Here is a 24,031-nt window from a genome sequence, read left to right on the forward strand (position 1 = left end):
ATTCACTCTTCTTTCTGGGAAAATAAAACCCCTAGATGTGCTTTAATAGAGAGCATATCATGTAATATTAGCAGACGTCCTAACTGTTCCTAAGAAATACACAACTTAATAATGATTGACCAGATGCTATCAGGAATGAAAAGCCTTCCTTTAAAAATGCAGCCATAATCTAAATGAATCCTACGTTTGCAAGAGGGAACTGAAGCATTGCAATAAGCATCGTGCGAGCGCAAACAGGGCCATTTGCTGCCCTGCAACCTCAGCTGCTCTCCATTGCACAAGTTGTCATCCTCCATGGCCAGTCGACTCTATGCACAGAGGGTAGAAATGAAGCATAGTAAGGGAAAGAAAAGGGATGCGGGTGGCGCTGTGGGTTAAACCACAGAGCCTAGGGCTTGCCGATCAAAAGGTCGGCGGTTCAAATCCCCGCTATGGGCTGAGCTCCCATTGCTCGGTCCCTGCTCCTACCAACCTAGAAGTTCGAAAGCATGTCAAAGTACAAGTAGATAAATGGGTACCGCTCCGGCGGGAAGGTAAGCGGTGTTTCCGTGAGCTCTGGTTTCAATCACAGTGTCCTGTTGTGCCAGAAGCGGTTTAGTCTTGCTGGCCACATGACCTGGAAAGCTGTCTGTGGACAAACACCAGCTCCCTCGGCCTGAAAGTGAGATGAGCGCTGCAACCCCATAGTCACCTTTGACTGGACTTAATCGCCCAGGGGCCCTTTTCCTTTTGGGACGCGGGTGGCGCTGTGGGTTAAACCACAGAGCCTAGGACTTGCTGATCTAAAGGTCAGCAGTTCGAATCCCTGCGATGGAGTGAGCTCCCGTTGCTCGGTCCCTGCTCCTGCCAACCTAGCAGTTCGAAAGCATGTCAAAGTGCAAGTAGATAAATAGGGACCGCTCCGGCGGGAAGGTAAACGGCGTTTCTGTGCGCTGCTCTGGTTCTCCAGAAGCGGCTTAGTCATGCAGGCCACATGACCCGGAAGCTGTATGCCGGCTCCCTCGGCCAATAAAGCGAGTGCCGCAACCCCAGAGTCGGTCACAACTGGACCTAATGGTCAGGGGTCCCTTTACCTTTAAGGGAAGGAAGCGAGACACTGGACTGGCAGCACACCTTAGCCACGAATAAAGGCGGCACCTACGTTTCCTGGGTACCATTAAGCATCAGATGCAGATAAACATCGTAGAAGCAGTTCCTCCTTCTTAGTAGAGGTCCAGTGCCCTATGATGGGTCAGGGCCAACTGCAGCCAGTTGCAGCAGCCCCATCAGGGCCTCCCCTTCTGATTATAGGGGAGTTACTTCATTCTAAGGACTTGGTTGAGTCAATATTAAGCCTAGGTGTCAGTCACCCAAAAGTTCTAAAGAAATTGCACCAGATTGCATCATCCCTTCTATCCTAGATGAACTTCATTAGGTTGTTTCCCTTGGAATAGCTAGCGTTACGAGATCAAAGGAAAATATCCATTTCTGGTGATTTCTCTGCATCCGTATCTTTGCGCAACCCCACCCCCACCCCAATATCTTGGGTGGAAGCTGCCGTCACAGATTCCCAAGTATGTTTATAACTGAAGCAGGAAGGTTTATGCTTTAACTTTTAAGGTACACTGTGCTGTCCTGCTCTGGCCAGGCACATATTTAAAGGTGTCTTGCTGAACATAAATCTACTTTATGTAACTCTGATTGTACCAAGTTTCATTTCACAGTTAACTTGTTTCTCTCCATTGTGTTTTATAAGACCATTGTGGTTGCTGCTCATAGCAGAACAGATGGTAGAGTACAGGAAAAGCCCAAATGTTGTAAGTAGCTAAAAACCCATCTTGTATTTCTACATTTTAAATAAAAGGGCTATTCATTTCTTTGCCCAGATGTACCAGCCAATGGACACATGTTGAAAGCTGTTTGTATCTTATGTGACCAAGACCTTCATTTCTTTCTGAGAAACCCCAATATACTCTCACATAAATCATTTATTACCATCTGTTATTAATTATTAGCTTTCCTCCTGCTTATAATGAAATCCCCCCCATTGCCCCCATTTCCCATAAGCTATTTCCTGCCTTCTTTTAGTCAGTGCTAAGTCCAGCTACATTACAGGCTAGAAATCAGTGATCCCCCCACAATTTCACTGCCACATTTTTTATATTTTTTGGGTGTTAGCTTCTGCAATAAGGCAGGATATAAACCTTGGCTTTAATATTAAAAAAAAATGTCATGATCACATCTCTAAGGTGTTTTTTATTCCTTTTCCTTTTGAGAATGTGTGCTAGGGTTTTCCATATTTTAGTGGAGAAATAACCCAGGTCTGAAATTCCAGGAAGAAAGAGTGCATATGATTAGGAAATGCAGAAAGCTTGTTATCAGAGCAGCAGGAGACAAAAGAAAAACCAAGTGTATCAAAGTTCAGGTCCAATTCACATAGAGACAATATATTAGTGCTGTGTCAATGTTCTCTAAATTTGATATGTGCTTTGATGCAGGCTGACAGATACTGAAAAATACTCAACATGCCAAATGTTCACACGGCTGTGCTGCCCCTATCGTTCCCTTGGCTGTTGCTTCATCGTGGTGTTGTTTTCCTTCTACTCTCCCTGCCCATTACCCCATTTGCCCTCACTGCCCTTCAATTTGTTTGGAATTTTTTTTTTTTTACCCAAAAAGCAGAGTCTGTACATTCTAATAGAATGTCGATCCATTTGGTTTCAAGTGATAATCTTACTTCTGGATTCAAAATAAATATACACACATTCAATTCCAGTGGCATAATTCTGTGGCATGGGTAATACTTTAATTCTTTATTCTCAAAGACAAAACCAAATCCAACTGCGGTTAAGTCCTAATGCTTCCTTAAGTAGTACCTAAGGAAAGCAGGCCCGTTTCAAAAAGTAAATGTTCCACAGTGCAGAATGCACTCTAAATTTTTATCCACTCAAGAGTTTTGCCTCTGAGACTTCTTTCAGCAAACAGCTCATAAATGAATACATATAAAAAATCCTTGACTACATAAAGCGTAGTCTTTATTATTATTCCGAAAGGTAACGTATAATGGTTGCATTGAATGCTTAAGTAATCCATAGAGCAATTTCTGTTGCTGAGATATATTTGCATATATAAAGGTCCTTCTGGATTAGCATCTCCATAAAAGCTCCCAACATTCTGTCACGCTTCACAGTGACCAAGAAAAATGGCACCTAGGATTGTGCAGATAACATTAATACTTAAGGACTGATGTCAATGGGTCAGGTACCAGGTACTCCAGTTGTGTCTTCTCCCACTTAAGTGAATCACTTTTAACAGTTTTGGACAACATTTGCAAGGAGGGGAGGGCAAAACCTCCCTCCCTGTTCCAAACACAACCCGCACTCACTTATAAGGAATGGGGAGAGGATAAATGTATTTCTGGGTACACAGCACACATAAATACACTACCCTCCCTCACAAAAAGAAGAAGAAAAATTCCCTCAGTATGCGAGATCATCCTCTGCGTGCGTATATTGCTTTTAACATCAGGCAGTTTTCTAGTTGCATTTTTCCTTTTTCTTTTTAAAAGTCAGTCTTAAGTACATGTTTTCTCATAAGTGAGCTCCATTAAGTCCAGTGTCCTCCCGTCCTGACCCTGGTAAATGTAAATAAATCCTGATAATGGATTTATTGAAGGAATATTTTGAGTACTTTACCCACCACAGCAGTAGTAGGCTAAGGTGATGCACTAGATAGTTTTGTTTTGCTTCTAGATCACAAGCCAGAACGGACTTAAGCCCTGTGTCCAACCAGGATTCTTTTGTTGGTTCCCTTCCTTAGCTGACTGGTTAAAATCTGCCACCAGATGTACCGGTACTTGGAATTCAGAAGGGAAGTGTGCAAATGGCAGTTAAAACTCCCCTTCAACTTTGCTATTGGATGCAAAAAAAGACCAAAAAAACACAACTCCAAATGTGATACACTTTTAATTCATTTGTTTGTTAAGCTTTGGAAATGCAAGCAGTTATTATTTGAGGGTGTGTGAAGTCCAGTGTAATGAAGCCTAGGTCTATGGTCAGTACGAAGTTACAGCCTTACGCATATTGTAGATGCTTGCTTTTTTATTAAATGATGCTGGTGCAGTTTCCAAATGCAACCCCTGACCCTCAGCCATTCTGTGAGGCCTGCCAAGCCCTGGGGAGCTCTGCTCATCTGTCCATACTGCCTAGCTCATGGGTAGGCAAACTAAGGCCCGGGGGCCGGATCCAGCGCAATCACCTTCTCAATCCGGCCCGCAGACGGTCCGGGAATCAGTGTGTTTTTACATGAGTAGAGTGTGTCCTTTTATTTAAAATGCACCTCTGGGTTATTTGTGAGGCCTGCCTGGTGTTTTTACATGAGTGGAACGTGTGCTTTTATTTAAAATGCATCTCTGGGTTATTTGCGGGGCATAGGAGTTCGTTCATTCCCACACAGTGGATCGACCCCCTGCTGAAAAGGTTTGCTGACCCCTGGACTAGCTGATCTATCATGAGCTGGGTGGCATGGGGACAGCAATGGATTGCAGATGGGAAGAGCAAGTGGGAGAGGCTTCAACAACCCCACTCTGTGCTCCCAGTTCAACCAAGTTCACTGTCTCCATGCTGTCATACAACTAACGTGGTTGACTTCTACCAGGTTGCATCACCTTGCTGTAAGATCATATGAGGCCACCGTGTGGCAAAGGGCACACATATTCTAGGAAACCAAAGGGATGTGGATATTATGGGAATCCCAATTAGCAAGTCACAGCCATCACTTGTGAGCTTAGGCCAGTTGCTGAACAGAGCATTTGAAACCTTTCGGAATGACCTCTTAGGGAGCATAATTTGATGATGCCAAATACTGGCTTAAAGAAGGCTGGGCGTATCTTACCCACCAACCCCAAAGGCTAATTTTCACTATGGCTATAGCAATGTCCAGTGCAGTGAAGAAGCATCTGGTGATGGTGGTGGTGAAATCTGCTAAACCACATTTAGAAGTTGCCTTGGTGACTTCTCAAACTATTACTGCAGCTCCGTCACTGGTCCAGAGAAGATTTTACAGGTGCCCTGTGCATTCCTGGGTTCATTTTGTTTATTTCCTCCATAATTTTTGCATATTAAGATGTATGCAGGATCACAAGTCACGTTTTCCTAGATTGCGAGGCCTTAGCAAGCAGGAGAGGAAATCTGTTTAGCTATATATGACTAGTGGGACTTTTCTGCTCAAATTGAATGATGACAGAGATTTGCCTTTGTTTTACACTGTGCTGTAAATTTTAAACAGCAATATTTGTGCTGGCAATTGCTCAGGAGGTGTGTATTTTGCATCTGGCATGAATTTTGATGTCCTCATAGTTTCCTCCTAGGAAGCTATTTAATTAGAAAAAGGTAGAAATTGGTGCAATAAAAGCACAAAGGAGTGCCTTAACCCTAGGAGAACGCTGGGGACACGAGTTGAATTAACAAATCAGTCTTAGCTGCTGGGACGCGGGGGGCGCTGTGGGTAAAACCTCAGTGCCTAGGACTTGCCGATCGCATGGTCGGCGGTTCGAATCCCCACAGCGGGGTGAGCTCCCGTCGTTCGGTCCCAGCTCCTGCCCACCTAGCAGTTCGAAAGCACCCTTAAGTGCAAGTAGATAAATAGGTACCGCTTTATAGCGGGAAGGTAAACGGCGTTCCGTGTGCTGCTCTGGTGCCGGTTCGCCAGAGCAGCTTCGTCACGCTGGCTACGTGACCCGGAAGTGTCTGTGGACAGCGCTGGCTCCCAGCCTCTAGACTGAGATGCGCGCACAACCCTAGAGTCGGTCAAGACTGGCTTGTACGGGCAGGGGTACCTTTACCTTTACTAAGCTGCTATGTTGTATGCAGAAGTGGCTTTCCTGGGTTTGGTACGTTGTAGGAAGATTGCCCCAACTGCAAAAGAGAGAACAAACATGTGTCACCTTTGCACACACTTTGTGTCACAGTGGTACAGTGGTACCACGGGTTACATACGCTTCAGGTTACAGACTCCGCTAACCCAGAAATAGTGCTTCACGTTAGGAACTTTGCTTCAGGATAAGAACAGAAATTGTGCTCTGGCGGAGTGGCGGCAGCAGGAGGCCCCATTAGCTAAAGTGGTGCTTCAGGTTAAGAACAGTTTGAGGTTAAGAATGGACCTCCAGAACGAATTAAGTACTTAACCCGAGGTACCACTGTAATGGTAAAGGACCACTGGATGGTTAAGTCCAGTCAAAGGCGACTATGGGGTTGCGGCGCTCATCTCACTTTCTGGCCGACAGAGCCGGCGTTTGTCCACAGACAGCTTTCCGGGTCATGTGGCCAGCATGACTAAACCACTTCTGGTGCAACAGGACACCGTGACGGAAACCAGAGAACACGGAAATGCCGTTTACCTTCTTGCCACAGCTGTGCCTATTTATCTACTTGCACTGGCATGCTTTTGAACTGGTAGGTTGACCGGGGCTGGGACAGAGCAATGGGAGCTCACCCCGTCGTGGAGATTCGAACCGCCGACCTTCTGATTGGCAAGCCCAAGAGGCTCAGTGGTTTAGACCACAGCACCACCCCCGTCCCTATTCAAGGCTATACCCAGGCATGGTAACGGGGGTGGTGGGTGGGATTAGAAGAGATTGGGATTTACAGCAAGCAAGGTTCTGATGCCGGTTCTAGGATAAATTCCAGATGACAGTGTTAAAAAGCAAGCAGTGTATTTGAAGAGCATTTGTTGTGATTATTTCTTATTTATTTATTTATTATTTAAACACTACAGCAGTGTCATCAGCTCAGGTCAAACAGCCACTCTTCTCTCTCTCTCTCTCTCTCTCTCTCTCTCTCTCTCTTATAAAGGATTTGAGACTTTTATATACCCATCTAAGTGTTCATTCCAGCAACAGCAGACCACTTCATAAGCATCTTCCTTTTCTCTCATGGGTGGGGAAGCAGTTAATTGCACACTCCCATGCTGGTGCTACAAATTCAACTTCCCCAACTGAATTTCCTTTACCCGCTCCGCCCTCTCCTGCAAAAAACCAAACACACCAAGAGACTCGATAGCAACACTGAAATAATCCTTGAAGCAACAGATCCAGTTGGCCATTCTTGGTTGGCTTTTTAGGTTCTTTCTCCCACCCTGTCCTTGCCCACCACTTCCTGTTTGGAATTATATTTTATTAGCTTTTAAAGTTTTGCTTTGCTTTAATTGTATTAAGGTTGTTTTTCCCCCGTCCAATTAATTTTTATTGGTTTTCCATTTTTTTAAACAAATTAACAGCAAATGAATTCAAATTTAACACAGTTTTTAAAACTGACTTTCCAAGATGCTTCTTTTCCCTGCCTCCTTTGCTGCTTACAGTAAATTAATTGTATTAAGTTTTTAACGTGTTGTGATCCGCCTTTAGGGCTACATAGGAATGAGGGAGGGAGCAAAAGTGGGGTTTAAAATGATTCCAGTTACAGATAGGTAGCCGTGTTGGTCTGCCATAGTCAAAATAAAAAAATTCCTTCCAGTAGCACCTTAAAGACCAACTAAGTTAGTTCTTGGTATGAGCTTTCGTGTGCATGCACACTTCTTCAGATACACTGAAACAGAAGTTGCCAGATCCTTCTATATAGTGAGAAGGTGGGGAGGGGTATTACTCAGAAGGGTGGTGGGAATCGGAGATTGGCAGATAGCTGAGATGAGCCTGTTGACGACTCTTAACGACTGTAATAGGTCTTACAGGAAAAGGCAAGGTGTGAGAAGGTGAAAAATGGCTTAGTCATGTATAATGAGATAAGAATCCAATGTCTCTGTTTAGACCAGGTCTCTCCATTGTTTTAAGTTTGGTAATGAGTTGCAATTCAGCAACTCATATATAAATAACTCATCAAGGAAATTAAAACTGTGTGTGTACGCACGTGGTTCATAAATCTCATATATGTAAACGTGAAATACATACCTTGGGGCGTACAATTGTGTACAGTAGAATAAATATTTTTATTTTTATTTTTGCTATAAAAATACTGCCTCGATCATGCCAGTGCTTTATTGCATTGATAATATAAATCAACCAGTTCACATGAGCTTTGTGGCCATACATTATCTGTAGAAACTCTTTAACATGCAACAGTGGCATTGGTGTTAACGGGAGAAGCATCTTTCATGGACACTGGCATTTCATCAAGAGCACCGGTGTGATGGCTTTATCGAGAGTTGAGTTTCGAAATTGCTATACAGGCGATGAATTTGTTTGACAAGTTTATTCATGTAACAAGTTGGATAATCATTTGTGATTCACAATTGGGATCGCTGTGGGGCTGTTAATTTAAAACTCTCACAGTATTCCTTATCAGATATTCATTAAAGTGTTTGCGTCATGTGCAGCCAGATCTGTATTAATCACTGTGCCGTAAATTTGCCCTTCTTACAGGTTTATTGCTTTATCAGGTATTCACTTAGGATTTCACTATTCTGTCATAAAGCATTTTCCAGGCGTAAAATACAATTTTCTTATTGAGATAATATATTGTATTAATCAGGACAGCACATCAGCTGCTGTGGGCGGAAAAAACAACAACAAAGTAAGGAAATCTGTATACGCTTGATGCGCCTGAGGATAATTTGGCAGTGCATTTTAAGGGCAAAACTGCAGGTTGCACCAGCAGCCATGTCTTAATGTAATTTCTCATTTGGGCGGAAACATTTGCAGAAAATGTTTGCCAGTTTTGCCAGGGTAGTGATTGCTTCTAAATGGAAATCTCAAATCTTGCCCTCAAAAGAGGAGTAGATTTGCAAATCAAATGAATATTTAGAAGTGGCAAAGCTAACCTCAATCATAAGATATCAGTCAAATAATTTTTTAAAAAAGGAATGGAAATGTTTCGAAGATTATATGTTAAATTATTGTTCTAAGAAAGATATGCTAATATGCCTAGAGTAAAAATGTAAAGTATATCTATGAATTGGAAAAGAGAAGAGATAAAAGAAATTTAAAGGATGAGACATTTGGAGAATGCAGAGATAAAGGTGGAACTAGAGATTCAAAGAAGTCGAATTGTAGCGGAGGGAAGCTGTGGGTGGTGGGGGAGAGTATTATATGATGTAATATTAGTTTTCAATGTTTTTGGATTGTTTTCAATCTTTTTTATTTCTTTTTTTGTTGTTTTGTTTTTTCTGCATTATTTAAACAAAAAATAAATAAACATGCAAAGCCTATGGGAACAAAAAAGAAACAAAAAGAATTTTTTTTCCCCAGTTTTAGCCTTCATGTATCTGCTGGATTTTCCCTGCCTTGCTGGAGAATAAAACAGTTTAAAAAACCAGAACAACAGGGTCTTGCATGGAAAAAATGGAGGGGTGGGGAAGATTCAGCACTCAACAGATTCTCTGTGTAAAATGAATTATGAGGGGTACGTGGTGACTAAGAATTCTGTGTTTCAGAGCTATTACACTGAAGTCCTGCTTAACTTCTGTATTCCAAACCAAACACCACAGGCCAAACGTGATGAAATGTACAAGGTATAGGACTAGATCTATGGTTTAAGAATGCATGGAGAATAGCACTTGCAGAGAAAATAACCCATGATGTAGCAGTATCGAAAGGAGGAAAGAAGCAGATGCTTTCTATGCCAGTTGATGCCAATTTGTTACATATGTTAATGCGTCCAAAATGGAGAATACTTTGTTGGCTGCATCAGTGTGGACCTTGACTTCCTAATTGCTTTCCCTTTGTCAAAGCTATGCTCATGTGTGTCCTTTCTCCTTTGGTTGCCAAAGACTCTGGTGATATAACATATAAGATCCCTGCTGAAGCAACTACAAAAATATATAGTAAGCAAACATAAGTGAAGATTAAAAAAAACCAGAATCTGAATCTGAATACTTACTAAGCTTCTAGCAAGAGGAGAGGGGGCATGTTCACATTTTTTTCTTTGTATGAAAGTTACCATGCTTATTTACTTATATTATTGCAAAATCAGTAAAAATTGTTTGGCAAAACCCCTTCTGTATTTTTACTCTTAAGCCTGGAGGAAAGTTGTTTTGTTGTCTTAGCTGCCTTTATTTGTTTTTATTGTTTTACAGTTGCTTGTTGTATAGTTGTTTGCTTTATGTTTTGCACCCTGTCTTTGTATCTATAGATGTAGGGAGGGTTATAGGTATTTTTAAATAAATAAATAAATAAATGGGGGGCGGTCCTGGCATGAAGAGAAAAGAGTCATGGGAGAGAGCTATGTGTAAAGCCTGAGTTTTGCTTTCTGGTTTCACTGAAGCATTTTCTTTCCTTCTGTCAAAGAGACAAGCCCCTGTGCCATCTAAATGCAAGCTAGTCTCTTCAGCAGCAGATGGCCTCTCTAGTAAAATCAAGAGGCAAAGCTCTTTTTTTGTAACCTGGCCGAAGGGTGTGATCCTATGCCATTTCCAGTAATGACATTGAGAGCTCACATGTGCACTTGCAAAAGAGTTCACACAAGAGAGTGCCTCTGTGTGTAGATATATTCTGTTTTTCAGAAAAGTTGTGTGGATGACTGATCTGCCCATTAAATTTTCATGTCTAGATGTTCATCTGTTTTTAATGCCGCCGGTGAATTCTGCATAATTTTCAGTGAGGTGATATACATTCTCTTCAAAGAGTGCCCCTGGATTTCCATTTTGGCACCTATCACACAAAGACCTTAAAATGCATATTAAACATAAGAGTCATTGAAACACGCATTCGCACCCATGGCTGCCTGCCATGACCATAGCAAATATTTATGGAGGACTTTCTCCCAAACAGTACGTAAGGACACATGAGCTGACTTGAGTTGTGGCAGAGCTGAGTGAAAAAGTACCTGTGAGTAAAGAGCTATTTTTTATGTTTTTGTAGAAAATGCTCTGTAATGGTACTGGTCTGCTCATGTCCTTATATACTGTTTGAGAAATTTTCCACCATACAATTACCATAGAATGTGAAATCAATTAACGGTATTACACCACTGGAAAACTCACTGCTGTTTCATAACACTACAATATTACCTTTTTGTTGTTGCTTTTTAGCCTCTCAGCAAATATCCTCCTGTGATCAACGATATCTCTTTCTGGCTGCCCTCTGAAAAATACTCCGAAAATGACTTCTATGATTTAGTTCGAACCATTGGAGGAGATGTGGTGGAAAAAGTTCACCTCATAGATGAATATACACATCCAAAGTAAGTCGGACATATATTTCCCCCCCCCCCTCCACAGTTTGATGTTTATGATGAAAAGCGCTTGTAAAAAACTTACAGGTTTGCCAAAAGCATATAGTGCTCAAATGTGATAAGACTGGGCCAAAGTTTGGGTGCAAATTTTGTAAATTTAGTTTTTGTTTTATAAGTAGTTGGTATTTGCATGGCTGGATCAAGCAGAAAGGGGAAAAATAAGGAAGAGCAAGCTAAAGGAAATGAATATTCGCTTGAGAAGTCATTGGGATTAGCATTGGCTGAGCAGGAAATGTATTGGTATTAATGGACTTGAGTTAAGATGTTCAAGTAACAAGGACAGGAAAAAAGGAAAATAAGATGCAGGAGAATAGGTTCGGGGCAGAGAGGCAAAGAGAAAATGCCCAAGGGCTAGGAAGAAATTGTGAGGTTTCCATGAAGGAATATCTGGAGTTTGGCATAACAGACCCTTCTATGAAACGTTATAATGAAAGTGGATCCTGTGCATGTAAACTGTGGATCTGAAGGCCAACAGAGAGTGTATGTCTGTCAAATAGGGCTGGTTTAAATTGCTTTCCACAGTGACCTTTTAAAAGTCCACAGAGTCTTTTAAAAGTAAAATAGTTGTTTATTGCCTTGACATCTGGTGGGAGGGTGTTCCACAAGGCAGGTGCCACTACCGAAAAGTCCCTCTGCCTGGTTCCCTGTAACCTCACTTCTCGCAGCGAGGGAACCACCAGAAGGTCCTGGATCTCCGTGTCCAGGCTGGATGATGAGGGTGGAGATGCTCCTTCAGGTATACAGGGCCGAGGCCATTTAGGGCTTTCAAGGTCAGCACCAACACTTTGAATTGTGCTCGGAAACGTACTGGGAGCCAATGATGATCTTTCAGGACCGGTGTTATGTGGTCTCGGCGGCCACTTGGCGGCTTAGGATGAGAGAGAGAATGAATTGCGTAATGCCATTCTGTGGGTTACATGGCTGATCTGTGGTTTGAACCTCAGAGGTGAAGTACAGTACTAGTTTGCAATGAAACTGTATTTTTTTATTTAAAAATAAATAAAGAGCAGCTTGGGGAGGGGGGCATTTATGAGTGGAGGAACAGGAACTGAAGTGTTATGAGTGTGAGAAACTTAGGTGTGGTGAGGGAAAATGACTGATGGGGGAAAGTCTCAGACAGCTCTTTCCTCTTGTTTCCACTCCAAGCGAGCTGCTTTTCATTTTAAAAAACAAACAAAATATCGGAGCTTTGTTATGCATCTCAGTATGTGATGTGTTGTTTGCCTCTTGAACTTCCAGATTTATTCACGTGAATGTACTAGCTCGAAGATACTTGGCTCTAAGTTAGATATAAGAATTATCACATGAAATAAAAGGTGACATGGTATCACAACTTCACCTCAAGCCCTCCTTTCAAGCAGAGCTGGAAGGGGTTTCTGGAGTCATGTAGTCAAACTCTTGCTGATGTAGGCAATCCAATACACTAACATTCCTGATAGGTTGACCATCTGGCCTCTAACAAAGGAGAGTGTGCCACCTTCTTAGAGACATATCCCAGTCTCTTTTTGTTACACATAATAAAGCAGAATATCTTTATGTTTGAGATTTCCTTTATCTAGCACAGGAAACTGGGCCTTGCATTGCAAGGCCTGACAGGAGGAATACTTCTTTTTGCATGGTTAGGTAAAGAGCGATACAGAAGGAGCTAGGAAGAAATACATAAAACTCTAATCCAGAAATGAACTGTGCTGTCAGTGGTACGTAGGAAGTAAATTTTTAATCAGAACAACTAAAAATACCTTGGAAAAGGCATCAAGGGAGACAGTAAGCAACAAAATTGATTTTGCTGCTTTTCTGCTGCATCGTTGTTGTCTTTTTTTAAAAAAAGAGAAAAGACACTGGGAATGAACAGAGAAATCTCTTTTTGGGTTTGAGTGATATGCTTGTTTACTTTCTTGAAGCAGAGTTGCTCATTTGTAACTGTCTAAAGCAAATATTAACACTGTGGAAAGGAAAGCTAATAGCACTTGTTATTTAGTTAGATATGTTAGCATTTTAAAATCCTTGGGTATGCTACGAGTCTTGGGATATAATGATCTCAGTCTCATCCTTCATGTATTTTGAGAGGAGGGGTGGAAAATGTTGGCTAATATTGTCTTCTAAGTGCAATCCCCTCCATTCATAGCTTTATTATTTTTATGTCTTCTAAGAGCTGTTTTATATGAGATCCTCTCATTTTATTACTCCTGGATGAGGCAGTTTCTCCCACCCAAATTTCTCTCGCATTGCACTGCTTAATTTTCTTTTTTCAAGATCATGGCTACGAATAGTGTGGTTTTGGGAGGTGGGTGGTTTGGGGAGGGTTTTTTTTTTTAATAAAAAAACCCACATGTCTTGCTTGAATTTTACCTTGCAAAATATGCAAGATCATGCAGAAGCATTGCTAGAATTACACAAATGAAAACCTAATCAGTTTCACCTTCAGCACCTTGTTGTTCCTCGCTCTAAGCACACAGCAATTTTCAAAGCGATTCTTTGGTATTACGTTTAACTGCTGACCTAGCAAAGTCATGGGAATAGCTTCACACACAAAACACCAGCAAAAGAGCAGGGAAGGGTTGACACCAGCCATCAGAGGATAGAGATTTTCTATTAATGAGCTGTATCCTTTCATACACAAGATCATTTTCATCTTTGCTCAAATAAAAGCATATCTTATTGGCCAAGCTTGGAGCGAAGGGGAAGCCTTTGGTTTTACACAACTGATGTTTTCTGTTTGCTTGTAGTGCAATATCTCCCTTAAACTTTACGGTAGAGCCATGAAATATTCCTGTGTTTCAAGTACAAATATGGGCCCGGCCCAGCCACTGATTTCCAAGCAGTGTAAGAATTTGGATTATTTCCCTTGAAAACTAAAGAAAATAAAAGTTGGTATGTACATTTAGGGCATAATTCCTTTGTTTCAAGTTCAAATGTAACAGGCAATTCGTCCAGTTTTGAAGTGGTCAGGAGAGTATACTAGTGTACATTGTAGACAATGATATAGAACTCCTTTGATGCCCTGGAATGTTGATTAATATCTTGGGGTGATGTTTAATAGCCGAGCTTCTCAGGGAATGGAGCTCAAGTCAGGGGCTTGCTGCATTTTATGTGTGGATTTAAATATCCACTTGACAAAGGGAAAACCCCTTACACAGGCTTGAGGGTAGTGCGATCAAGAGAGGGTGGGTCAGGGTTGGAAAGCTGTGAGAAGATCCCCGAGGTGGTTGTCACCAATAGAGGCCAAGGCTCGGAAAAAACCCAATATGGAGGCCGGATGGCCGAAATATTGGGAAATAATAGAAAAAGTTGGAGATAATTGGAGGTTGCAGAGCTTTGAAAAATTAAAGGATAAGGTGCAAGATTGGTTTCACTATGCCCAAATTAATGAGGTGGTTAAGCTGGACAAAAAAACAGGTTTCCAGGTGGAAAAATCGAAACTTGAGACAGAGTTGTTAGAACCAAAGACCAAGGTTTTATCGAGAATGTATAACTTGCTGCTTAAATGGAACACTCAGGATGAGACAGTTGTCAGCCATGATAAAGTGGGCTCAAGACATTGGGTACAACATTATGTCTGGTGACTGGGAAAAGCTATGTACCACTGGTATTAAATTTACGGCATGTAATGCCTTGAAAGAAAATATTATGAAAATGATATATAGGTGGTACATGACACCAGTCAAGCTTGCAAAGATATACCATCTGTCTGATAATAAATGTTGGAAGTGTAAGGAGGCTGAAGGGACATTCTTTCACCTTTGGTGGACTTGTCCAAGAGTGAAGGCCTTCTGGGAAATGATCTATAATGAGTTAAAAAAGGTGTTTAAGTACACCTTTCCCAAGAAACCGGAGGCCTTCCTCTTGGGCATTGTGGGCCAAAAGGTGTTAAAGAAGGATAGAACATTTTTTATGCATGCAACCACTGCAGCAAGAATTCTTATCGCTAAACATTGGAAGACTCAAGATTTGCCCACACTGGAAGAGTGGCAAACGCAATTGATGGACTACATGGAATTGGCCGAGATGACTGTCAGAATTCGAGATCTGGGAGAAGAAGCAATGGAGGAGGACTGGAAAAAATTTAAGGATTATTTGCAAAAATTTTATAAGTTATATGAACTATAGGAATTTGCACGATCCGGAAGGTTAGCCCCAGCAACGAGAGTGGAATATATATGAAATTAGATAATAATTATGAAAGAACCAAGATTTAAAGGTTGTTTTTTTTTAAAAAAAAAGGATCAGTAATTTGGATAATAAGTAATTTAAACCTAAAATGTATTTGAAGTTACAAAAGAAACACACGAAATAAGGTTATAATTTGCTGTCAAATTTATTGTTGAGAATGCACTGTGCGGGAGATGTGGGGAAGTCCGTTGGTGGATTGAAAAAATATTTGGAAATGGTCTGTTCTTTTTTTTTCTATCTTCTCTTTTCTTGTTGATTTCTTCTGTGCTGTTTATTTCTATCTGAAAAAATGCAATAAAAATATTATAAAAAAAAGGAAAGCTGTGAGAAGAGATCCAGGAAACTGAGTAGCTAAGACAAAGGAAGCCCATTATTATTATTATTATTATTATTATTATTATTATTATTATATTTCTTAAGGCAAAGGTAGCTCATCATCATCAGTAGTAGTAATTTATTAATGAATAATACTTGCTGCTACTATTATTATTTCAATTTCTTACCTTCACCATAAGGTCCCAGACTAGGTTGCAATAATTTAAAAGTACAACATTAAATTCAGTTTAAAATGAATTTTTTGAAATGCAAAAACTAGGAAGCATCCATAATGAACCCACAAACAAAGGAGATGATGTCCTAAGATGCTGAAAAAATGTGGATATTTCCCCCCCGCCTTTCGCCTTAGAATTTGCCCTGTGCATTTTGTTCTGTTGTTCTTAAAGGCCTTGCTGAGGGGTCGGAATGAAAAGCAGCCTAGACATCTCTATTAATAGTACCGCTTGTTCACATTAACTGGTAACTGACATCAGTATATACAGTATTAAAAGGCATCGGTATTCAGGAAGTTGAGGGAAAGACGGGCTAATGAGAGAAAAAATGTGGGAAAACATCACAGGGGACTAAGGACAAGAAGAGTTCTGACGGACTGACGGACTGACTGATTGACTGACTGGAGAAGTGGGAGAAGGGACAGACAAGACCTGTAACAGGCACTAATGCAGCAAACATGGAGTTTTGTTGTCTTCTTCTGAAATGAAACTTCTTGAGCCACGTGACCTAATAGCATTTTTGCTTCTGCTTAATCATTTACATGAGGTTTTTCGGTGTCAGGGGGCAAGGAGGTTGGCTGCTGCTGCACTTTTTCTTCCGCCTCGTGATGATTAGACAGTGTCTTGTAAAACTCGGGATGAGGATGAGGTCATCCTTTCCTACCTCTCTCTCCACTCCCTCACTTCTGTGAGACGCTGTGCTCATGCTCTCCTTGTGAGATGTTTTTGGGCATCCGGTTGGCCTCTGCAAGAATAGGATGTTCAATTGAAAGAGTCTTCAGCCTCATCCAGCAGGGCTTTTCTTAACGTTCTCATGTTGCACAGCACCGATAATCACAAATGAGTGATTCTGAGGGGATGGGAGCTCAAGCGATCTCTTTCCAGGTAAAAGCGATGCTCTGTGCTTGGTGCTTGATAGGAGAAGGTCCAAATGTGCTTGTAATGAAGGATAGTGTTCGAAGAGGCGTATGACGGGTGGCAGCTGTGCTCTGCCCGTTTTATTCAAGCACCCACAGGAGTCAGCTGCTTAGTGTATGATTTGTTAAATACCCTGATTCCCATGGTGATCCCTGCATCCAAGGATACATGTCCTGCAATTACCTTTAGGGGAAGAAAGAACAGATGAACGTGAATGTTGTCGCTGGCATTCACACAGCACAAGGGAGAGCTATATCCCTTCATCAAAAAGCTGTCCCTGATGGACAATGTGTGTGTATTTTTCCCCAGCTGGTCTTTCTGGACTAAGGAGACCATTGCCTGCATTAGTAGTACACATCAGGACCCAGCATGTTGTTGTTGCTTAGTTGTGTCCGACTCTTCGTGACCCCATGGACCAGAGCACACCAGGCACTCCTGTCTTCCACTGCCTCCTGCAGTTTGGTCAAACTCATGCTGGTAGCTTCGAGAACACTGTCCAACCATCTTGTCCTCTGTCGTCCCCTTCTCCTTGTGCCCTCCATCTTTCCCAACAACAGAGTCTTTTCCAGGGAGTCTTCTCTTCTCATGAGGTGGCCAAAATATTGGAGCCTCAGCTTCAGGATCTGTCCTTCCAGTGAGCACTCAGGGCTGGTTTCCTTCAGAATGGACTCTCAAGAGTCTCCTCCAGCACCATAATTCAAAAGCATCAATTCTTCGGCGATCAGCCTTCTTTATGGTCCAGCTCTCATTTCCATTCATCACTACTGGGAAAACCATAGCTTTAACTATATGGACCTTTGTTGTATACTAGCATGCAACCGGCCAAAATGAGCTTTAAGGAGGGGATCGTGAGATCCCCAAACTTGTGCTTGCCTTGTAAGGTTAATGTTCACCTAGGGGTGACGAGCATTTGCAAAGGGAAACCAACGCCCAGGAGGGAATATTTAACATTTCCTCTGCCTGACAGTTCTTTCCCACATCCTCTTCCCACAACTGTTTTCCCCCCAGCTAAAGCTCAGAGACAGGAAATAAACCAGGGATAGTGGTGGAAGGGTGGAGTTTGCAGAAGATAACTGGTGGGTAAAGGTAAAGGGACTCCTGACCATTAGGTCCAGTCGTGGCCGACTCTGGGGTTGTGGCGCTCATCTCGCTTTATTGGCCAAGGGAACTGGCGTACAGCTTCCGGGTCATGTGGCCAGCATGACTAAGCCGCTTCTGGCGAACCAGATCAGTGCACGGAAACGCCGTTTACCTTCCCGCCGGAGCGGTACCTATTTATCTACTTGCACTTTGACATGCTTTCAAACTGCTAGGTTGGCAGGAGCAGGGACCGAGCAATGGGAGCTCACCCCATCACAGGGATTCGAACCACCAACCTTCTGATCAGCAAGCCCTAGGCTCTGTTGTTTAACCCACAGCACCACCCACTTAAGCAACTTCTTCCCTTCCATCATTTTTTCTCTGAGAGTGCCCCACTGCCCCCAAACTGCCATTGCCTGAGCAATGGGGGCTTTAGGGATCTGTATTTGCTGCAATAATGTGTACTTTTGCCCTCATAAAATGTAAGCTGAGATTACTGGGGGCAGGCGGTGGAAATGAATGAGCTTCAGAAAGTTTGAGGGTGGTAAAGCCCGTTGCGACTTGGAGCTTGAATCTGAGCAAAGGCCACCCAGTTATTCCTATAAATCCAGCCCTAAAACACCACCATAAACATATAATAACTGGCCTGATGTTACATTTGCAGTTGGATGTACTTTCGAGGTCAGCCCCTGTTCATGAGTAATGGATGCCCCCTGGTTGGAAAATCTTAATCTGGAATGTTAAATCGCCATCTTTAAAACAACAGGCAAAGGTAACAACAAAACCACTTGGCTAAGCACACATTGAGGTGATTGACTGTTATAGTTATTGTAATGATCAATTGGGTTAATATTCTGTTTTACTATTGCGGCGTATACAAAAATTCATATTTAGCTGATAGATTGTAACTACCCCTGAGAAACCCCTGAGGACTCACCAAGAAAAGAATCCTATTAAGCAACAGAATGTTCTTCCAGTACCTTAGACTCTTGATCATATAAACAGGAACTGGGGGATGCCTTTCTGCAGCACATTTCTAGACGATTAGTCCATGTAACCTGCATCTAGAATATTGGTGTTTTAATATTTAACAGACTATTGTATTTTAATATTTGTTGGAAGCCACCCAAAGTGGCTGGGGAAACCCAGCCAGATGGGCAGGGTATAAAGAATAAATTGTTATTATTATATATTATTATTATTATTATTTGAAAACAACAACACCCACACAATTGATTCATTAATGTCACATCATAATTCCATGCATGGTGGAGAGGTGGAGGTAAGGCATCGTCCTACAGTGAGCAAGGCAATGTCTTGTAAAGCTTTACCTTTCAGAATCTTCCACACTTCTGGTTGGGTGCCACAATACCAGACTTGAGAGTGCAAGCAGACACCATCTGGGCATGCACTCAGAATTCAACAGCAATTCTCAAAGATATTTCTCTGTATGTTGTGCCACGAAGAGACCACTCTCCGGGCATTCAGAGATCCATAACCACATCAGCAACTCAACTCATTAGGTTTCCACTGAAGAAGGCATCAGTGGTGCATCAGGTCTCTGTAAGAGTTTGGTTCTTTCTAAGATGCTGTAAATACAGCCTGGTTAAGGTAAATGCTCTGTTGCTGGTATCTAGCCTATAATTCTTGAAAAGAACATCCTCTAATCACATAACGGATGAGTGACTGACACCAGCATTATTTGCCCACTTCTGTCTCCCCAGACACCATTCGGGATGTCTCCCTTTTTATGTTCAGGAAGAACTGTGGGTCTTCAAGTGGGTGCCTGTAAAATGAACTTATTGTTGATGAAATATCTGAGCAGCCTCTTCAGAGAGACAGAAGATGTTGTAATAGAAAAGCTCTGTGCACTGCATGTTGGAGGAAGGAATGGAAGCAGAGAGGGAGAAGAATTACTGAGGTCTAAAATTTATAATGGGGCCAGAAGTACGTTCGTTCCCTCTCACAGTTACCACTGTGAGTTTCAGAACTCCTCTTTTAACAATAGCTGACTTTGGATCCTTTCAGAGAGTGCTGTTTAATGTCTATTTACAAAGTATTTCCCCTGCTTTAGTATTCTGCACACAGTGCTTCTAAACTCTCATACCCATGTAATTATCTGCTGCAATAGGGATAGGGATGGGGGATAAATTCATTTTTGGTTGCATTGTAATGAGAAACTATCTAGTGCATACTTTTCAAACCAATACACAAGCTGAAACACAGCTATCTGAAATTAGCATTTCTCTGAATTTTGCAGTTCAGTTGTCCAGCCAGAAAATGTGTACAAAAATGTGTATATTTGTTGAAAGCATGCTTGAAAATGCATACATTAGTGAAAACAACATATAAGAATACAATATTTTAGAGGAAATTGCTTGCAAAACAGTGCATATTAGTCAAAACTGCATGCAAAAATGTGTATATTAAGAGAAATTTGCATGATAATGCTGATGAATTTTCCTAAGGATTTATGTCATATATGCAGGCTGCTCTGGAAATGTGGAAAATTGAACTTAAGGCTGGTAAAATGAGAAACTGAGCGAAACTGAAATTGGCAGATTCATACATCCCTTAAGAAACTTATACCATAAGCAACCTTTCTCAACCTTGGGTTCCCAGGTGTTTCTGGACTACAACTCCCATCATCCCTAGCTAGCAGGACCAGTGGTCAAGGATGATGGGAGTTTAGTCCAATAAAATATGGGGACGAAAGGCTGCTATAGGGTGTCCCTCACCAATCCAGTGCTCTCCAGAAGTTTTGGACAACTACTCCCATCAATTCCAGCCAGTACAACTGAGCTGGCTGCGGCTGGTGGAAGTTGTAGTCCAAAACATCCTGAGAGCACAAGGTTTGCAAAGCTTACCATAGGACATTAGAGTGTGGGGAAAGGAAGAAGGGCAAGAGAAATGGGCACAGTTGTGGGAGCTTGGTCCCTCATGTCCCTTGTTTGATCACTTCTAACCAGACCATTGCCTGCTAAAAGCACTGAATAAATCACAACAGTAACACCAGGCATATTTCCTGAGCAGTGCTTTGGAAAATGCCACAGAAGATCTTGGACCATTTGAGCGTGTGGCTCAGCGAACCTTTTGCTCCGTGAAAAAAAAATGAAGTTATGTTCTTCACCTCTCTGAGCGCATTATGATTCTCAGTGAGCATATGCAATGAGAAAACAAGCGTCCCCGAGCGTAGCAAGGGAGCCGTCCTCTGCACCTGGCTTGGCGCTTTAGTGCTTAACAGGTAGTGCCTGGATGAAAAGGGCATTTATTATGGTGTATGATTTCATGTATAGGCATTCTCTTTCGTCTGCACAGACAGCACAGCAGGTGCTCAGCCTGAAAGGGTTGGGGCTGTTGTTAAGGAGCCTGAAGCGGCCCATCTCACTTCAGTATCCGCCACCAGTCATTTAAGGCAGGGATGGGCAAACCTTTTCATCCCAAGGGCCACATTCCCCACTGCCGAGGCGCTTACAATCTTGCAATTACAGCTTGATATATATTATGAAAATGGATACAGTTGTGAGTTTGAATATCCCCCCACTCTCCCAAGTTCCTTTTATGCTTTTTTTGAAATTAACTGTTTCACCTTTTTTCTGTGCCAAAAACAATCATCCTTAAAGACAGGTTAGTTTTAAAGCAAACTGCACAGAGAGTATAAATCAAATCTGCTCTGTCATCCTGTAATCCTTAAATGTTGTGAGGACACGGTGCCCCTTCAGATATGAGGTGTGTTTTCTTTCTCTTTTAAGCCAAATGACTAATTTTCAGCCTTTTATTGTGTCCTGATAAGCATTCCAAACGTCTGCTTGATCTAGTTAGAAGCAAATTTGGGGGAAGGGAAGAATAAGCAGGGAAGTGGAACGGCAAAAAAGACAGCTGTGATATTAGGAATGGTGTCTGTGCCTGTCTCTGTGTGGGGGGAAATAGAGAAATATTGCCAAATCTAGTGTGCTGTTAATTGTGGCCAATTGCCCCCATGCTTTTTCTCCTGTTGCAATCCTATACAACTTGCGACCCACCAAGTCAAATGTAGCCCACTGCACAGTGGCTTACCAGGCCACTAAATTTATAGTTACGGGTACTTAACAAAAACAGCAAATTTATTGAGACCTCAGTAGGTGAGCTGGAAGGCTGCATTCAGCTTGGTGGGTTCTAAGTTATATAGGCCAGACCGTTAACTAAAGAAGATAGAAGACTTCCTTAAGCAGAGCTGGACTATGAATTAATCAAGCTCAGTATTGAGTTCTTTGGCTTTGTAGGCCAGTTCCTTTTCTGAGCCTCTTTTAGCTCTAGAATGGCAGTATCCTTTTAGAGGTGTTTGCAATGCTTGTGCTATCATTTATGGGCAACCCAGTCAGATGGGCAGCATATTATTATTATTATTATTATTATTATTATTATTATTAATACTATCATTGCCATTTTTCTAGAAAAGGAGGTGCCAGAACTCACCATGAAGCCTCCTTGTTCTTTTATAATGGCAATGGTGTTCACCTGAGTGGTGCCGGAACTGAGTTCCAGCTGGAAAAAAAGCCCTGATTATAGTTATTGTTATTGAGACAAGATTGCTCGTTGGCACAGTTTTGCTGAATCCCACCAGTTCCTCGCCACACTGGAATACAGTTGTACCTTGGGCTACAGACACTTTGAGTTACAGACGCTTCGGGTTACAAACTCCGCTAACCAAGAAGTGGTTGCTCCAGGTTAAGAACTTTACCCCAGAATAAGACTGGAAATTGCACACCAGCGGTACGGCGGCAGCAGGAGGCCCCATTAGCGAAAGCGCGCCTCAGGTTAAGAACGGACCTCTGCAACAAATTAAGTTCTTAACCCGAGGTAGCACTGTATTTTATTGCAGCAGTTGCATAGTAGAAGCTACACATAAAACAGCTTGAAGCATGGAACAACCGTGTAATGTTTCAAGCAACCTTCACATGGTATTTATGTATTTATTTGAATGGTTATGATCCGCATTTTCATAAAATTTATCAAGGTGGCTTACAACATAAAATACAATAAAACCAAGGTATACACACAAACATATATAAAGCATCAGTATGGTAGTCATATTGTTTGAAGTGGCCATTAGCACCTTCCTTAATGTTCAGATGGATACAGAAAAAATCATGTCCTTCTGTCCAACATGAGTGGATGAGTTGGCTTTTATAACAAACAACACCCCCCCTTGTTTATTATATAGTGTGGAGGTTTGCATTCACTTTAAGCACGTCATAAAGTATATCAGAATTCCATTTGCCTTTACTACTGTGTTTCAGCTTGAGCTTTTTCAAGGTCCCTGTAAAGCAAAGCTCTTTTATGGGAGGAAACCTTGCTTGTCTTATAACTCAAGAGTTTTCTCTTCACAAAACATTCCCTTGTGATTAGGCCTGCCTAATTTCTTTCTAAATTTCCTTTTTTGAAAAAATCTTTTTGGATAATCTGATGGGACTTGACATGTGAGGGTGGGAAGCTGAACATTCTCTCTAGCTTTTGAATACTGCACTGCTTTCCGGTGGGCGGAGTTGATGTCAAACAAGAGACTTTTTTTAATACTGACAGTGCTAAGTGCCTAGTTCGTTTTATGTGTATTAAAGACTGAAAACATCTCAGGAAGGTGATATTCCTCGTTCCCTGTTTTGAATAAACACAATGAGGTTTAATAAAGGAAAAAAAGCAGCAACAAATTGGCTGCTATGTGTTAGGGATGGCAAACCTGTAGCCTTCCAGAGGTAGCTGGTCTACAACATATGGAAAACCACAGGCTCATCATCACTGCTATGTGTGAAAATCGTTGATTTCTGAGAGCTACCCCATTGGACCAGTCTACACATTACAAACGCCACACAAAAGACACAAGTCAGGAGGCTAAGCAAGAACTTTGTTGTCCCTCTCCAACAGGAACATAACCACAACTGGCAACTCCTGGCTCCGCTAAGATGCAAATAAGTCTAGTGCCACCTAATGACGAAACTATATAATGGCACTATCCACAGAGAAGTCACTTGGAACAGCCGCCTTTTAGCTGCTAACAAAAATATATGGCAGAGGCATGGAGTCACCAGGCAGACTGTGCTAATATATTACTACAGTGGTACCTCGATTAAGTACTTA

The 24,031-nt window shown here is 41.8% G+C and overlaps 1 protein-coding gene across 4 annotated transcripts in view; it reads left to right on the plus strand.

Annotated features, from left to right (window-relative positions):
• The window catches only part of FARS2 (phenylalanyl-tRNA synthetase 2, mitochondrial), a 200,766-nt gene that overhangs the window by 126,136 nt on the left and 50,599 nt on the right, over window positions 1-24,031 (plus strand). For all 4 annotated transcript variants that reach the window (XM_082234531.1, XM_082234530.1, XM_082234533.1 and 1 more), the window contains one exon: window positions 10,999-11,150. In XM_082234531.1, coding sequence (XP_082090657.1) covers window positions 10,999-11,150 — 152 coding nt within the window. The remainder of the gene's footprint in view (window positions 1-10,998; window positions 11,151-24,031) is intronic.

The sequence above is a fragment of the Podarcis vaucheri genome, assembly GCF_965113315.1.
Source record: "Podarcis vaucheri genome assembly, chromosome: 8".
NCBI classification, from domain to species: domain Eukaryota; kingdom Metazoa; phylum Chordata; class Lepidosauria; order Squamata; family Lacertidae; genus Podarcis; species Podarcis vaucheri.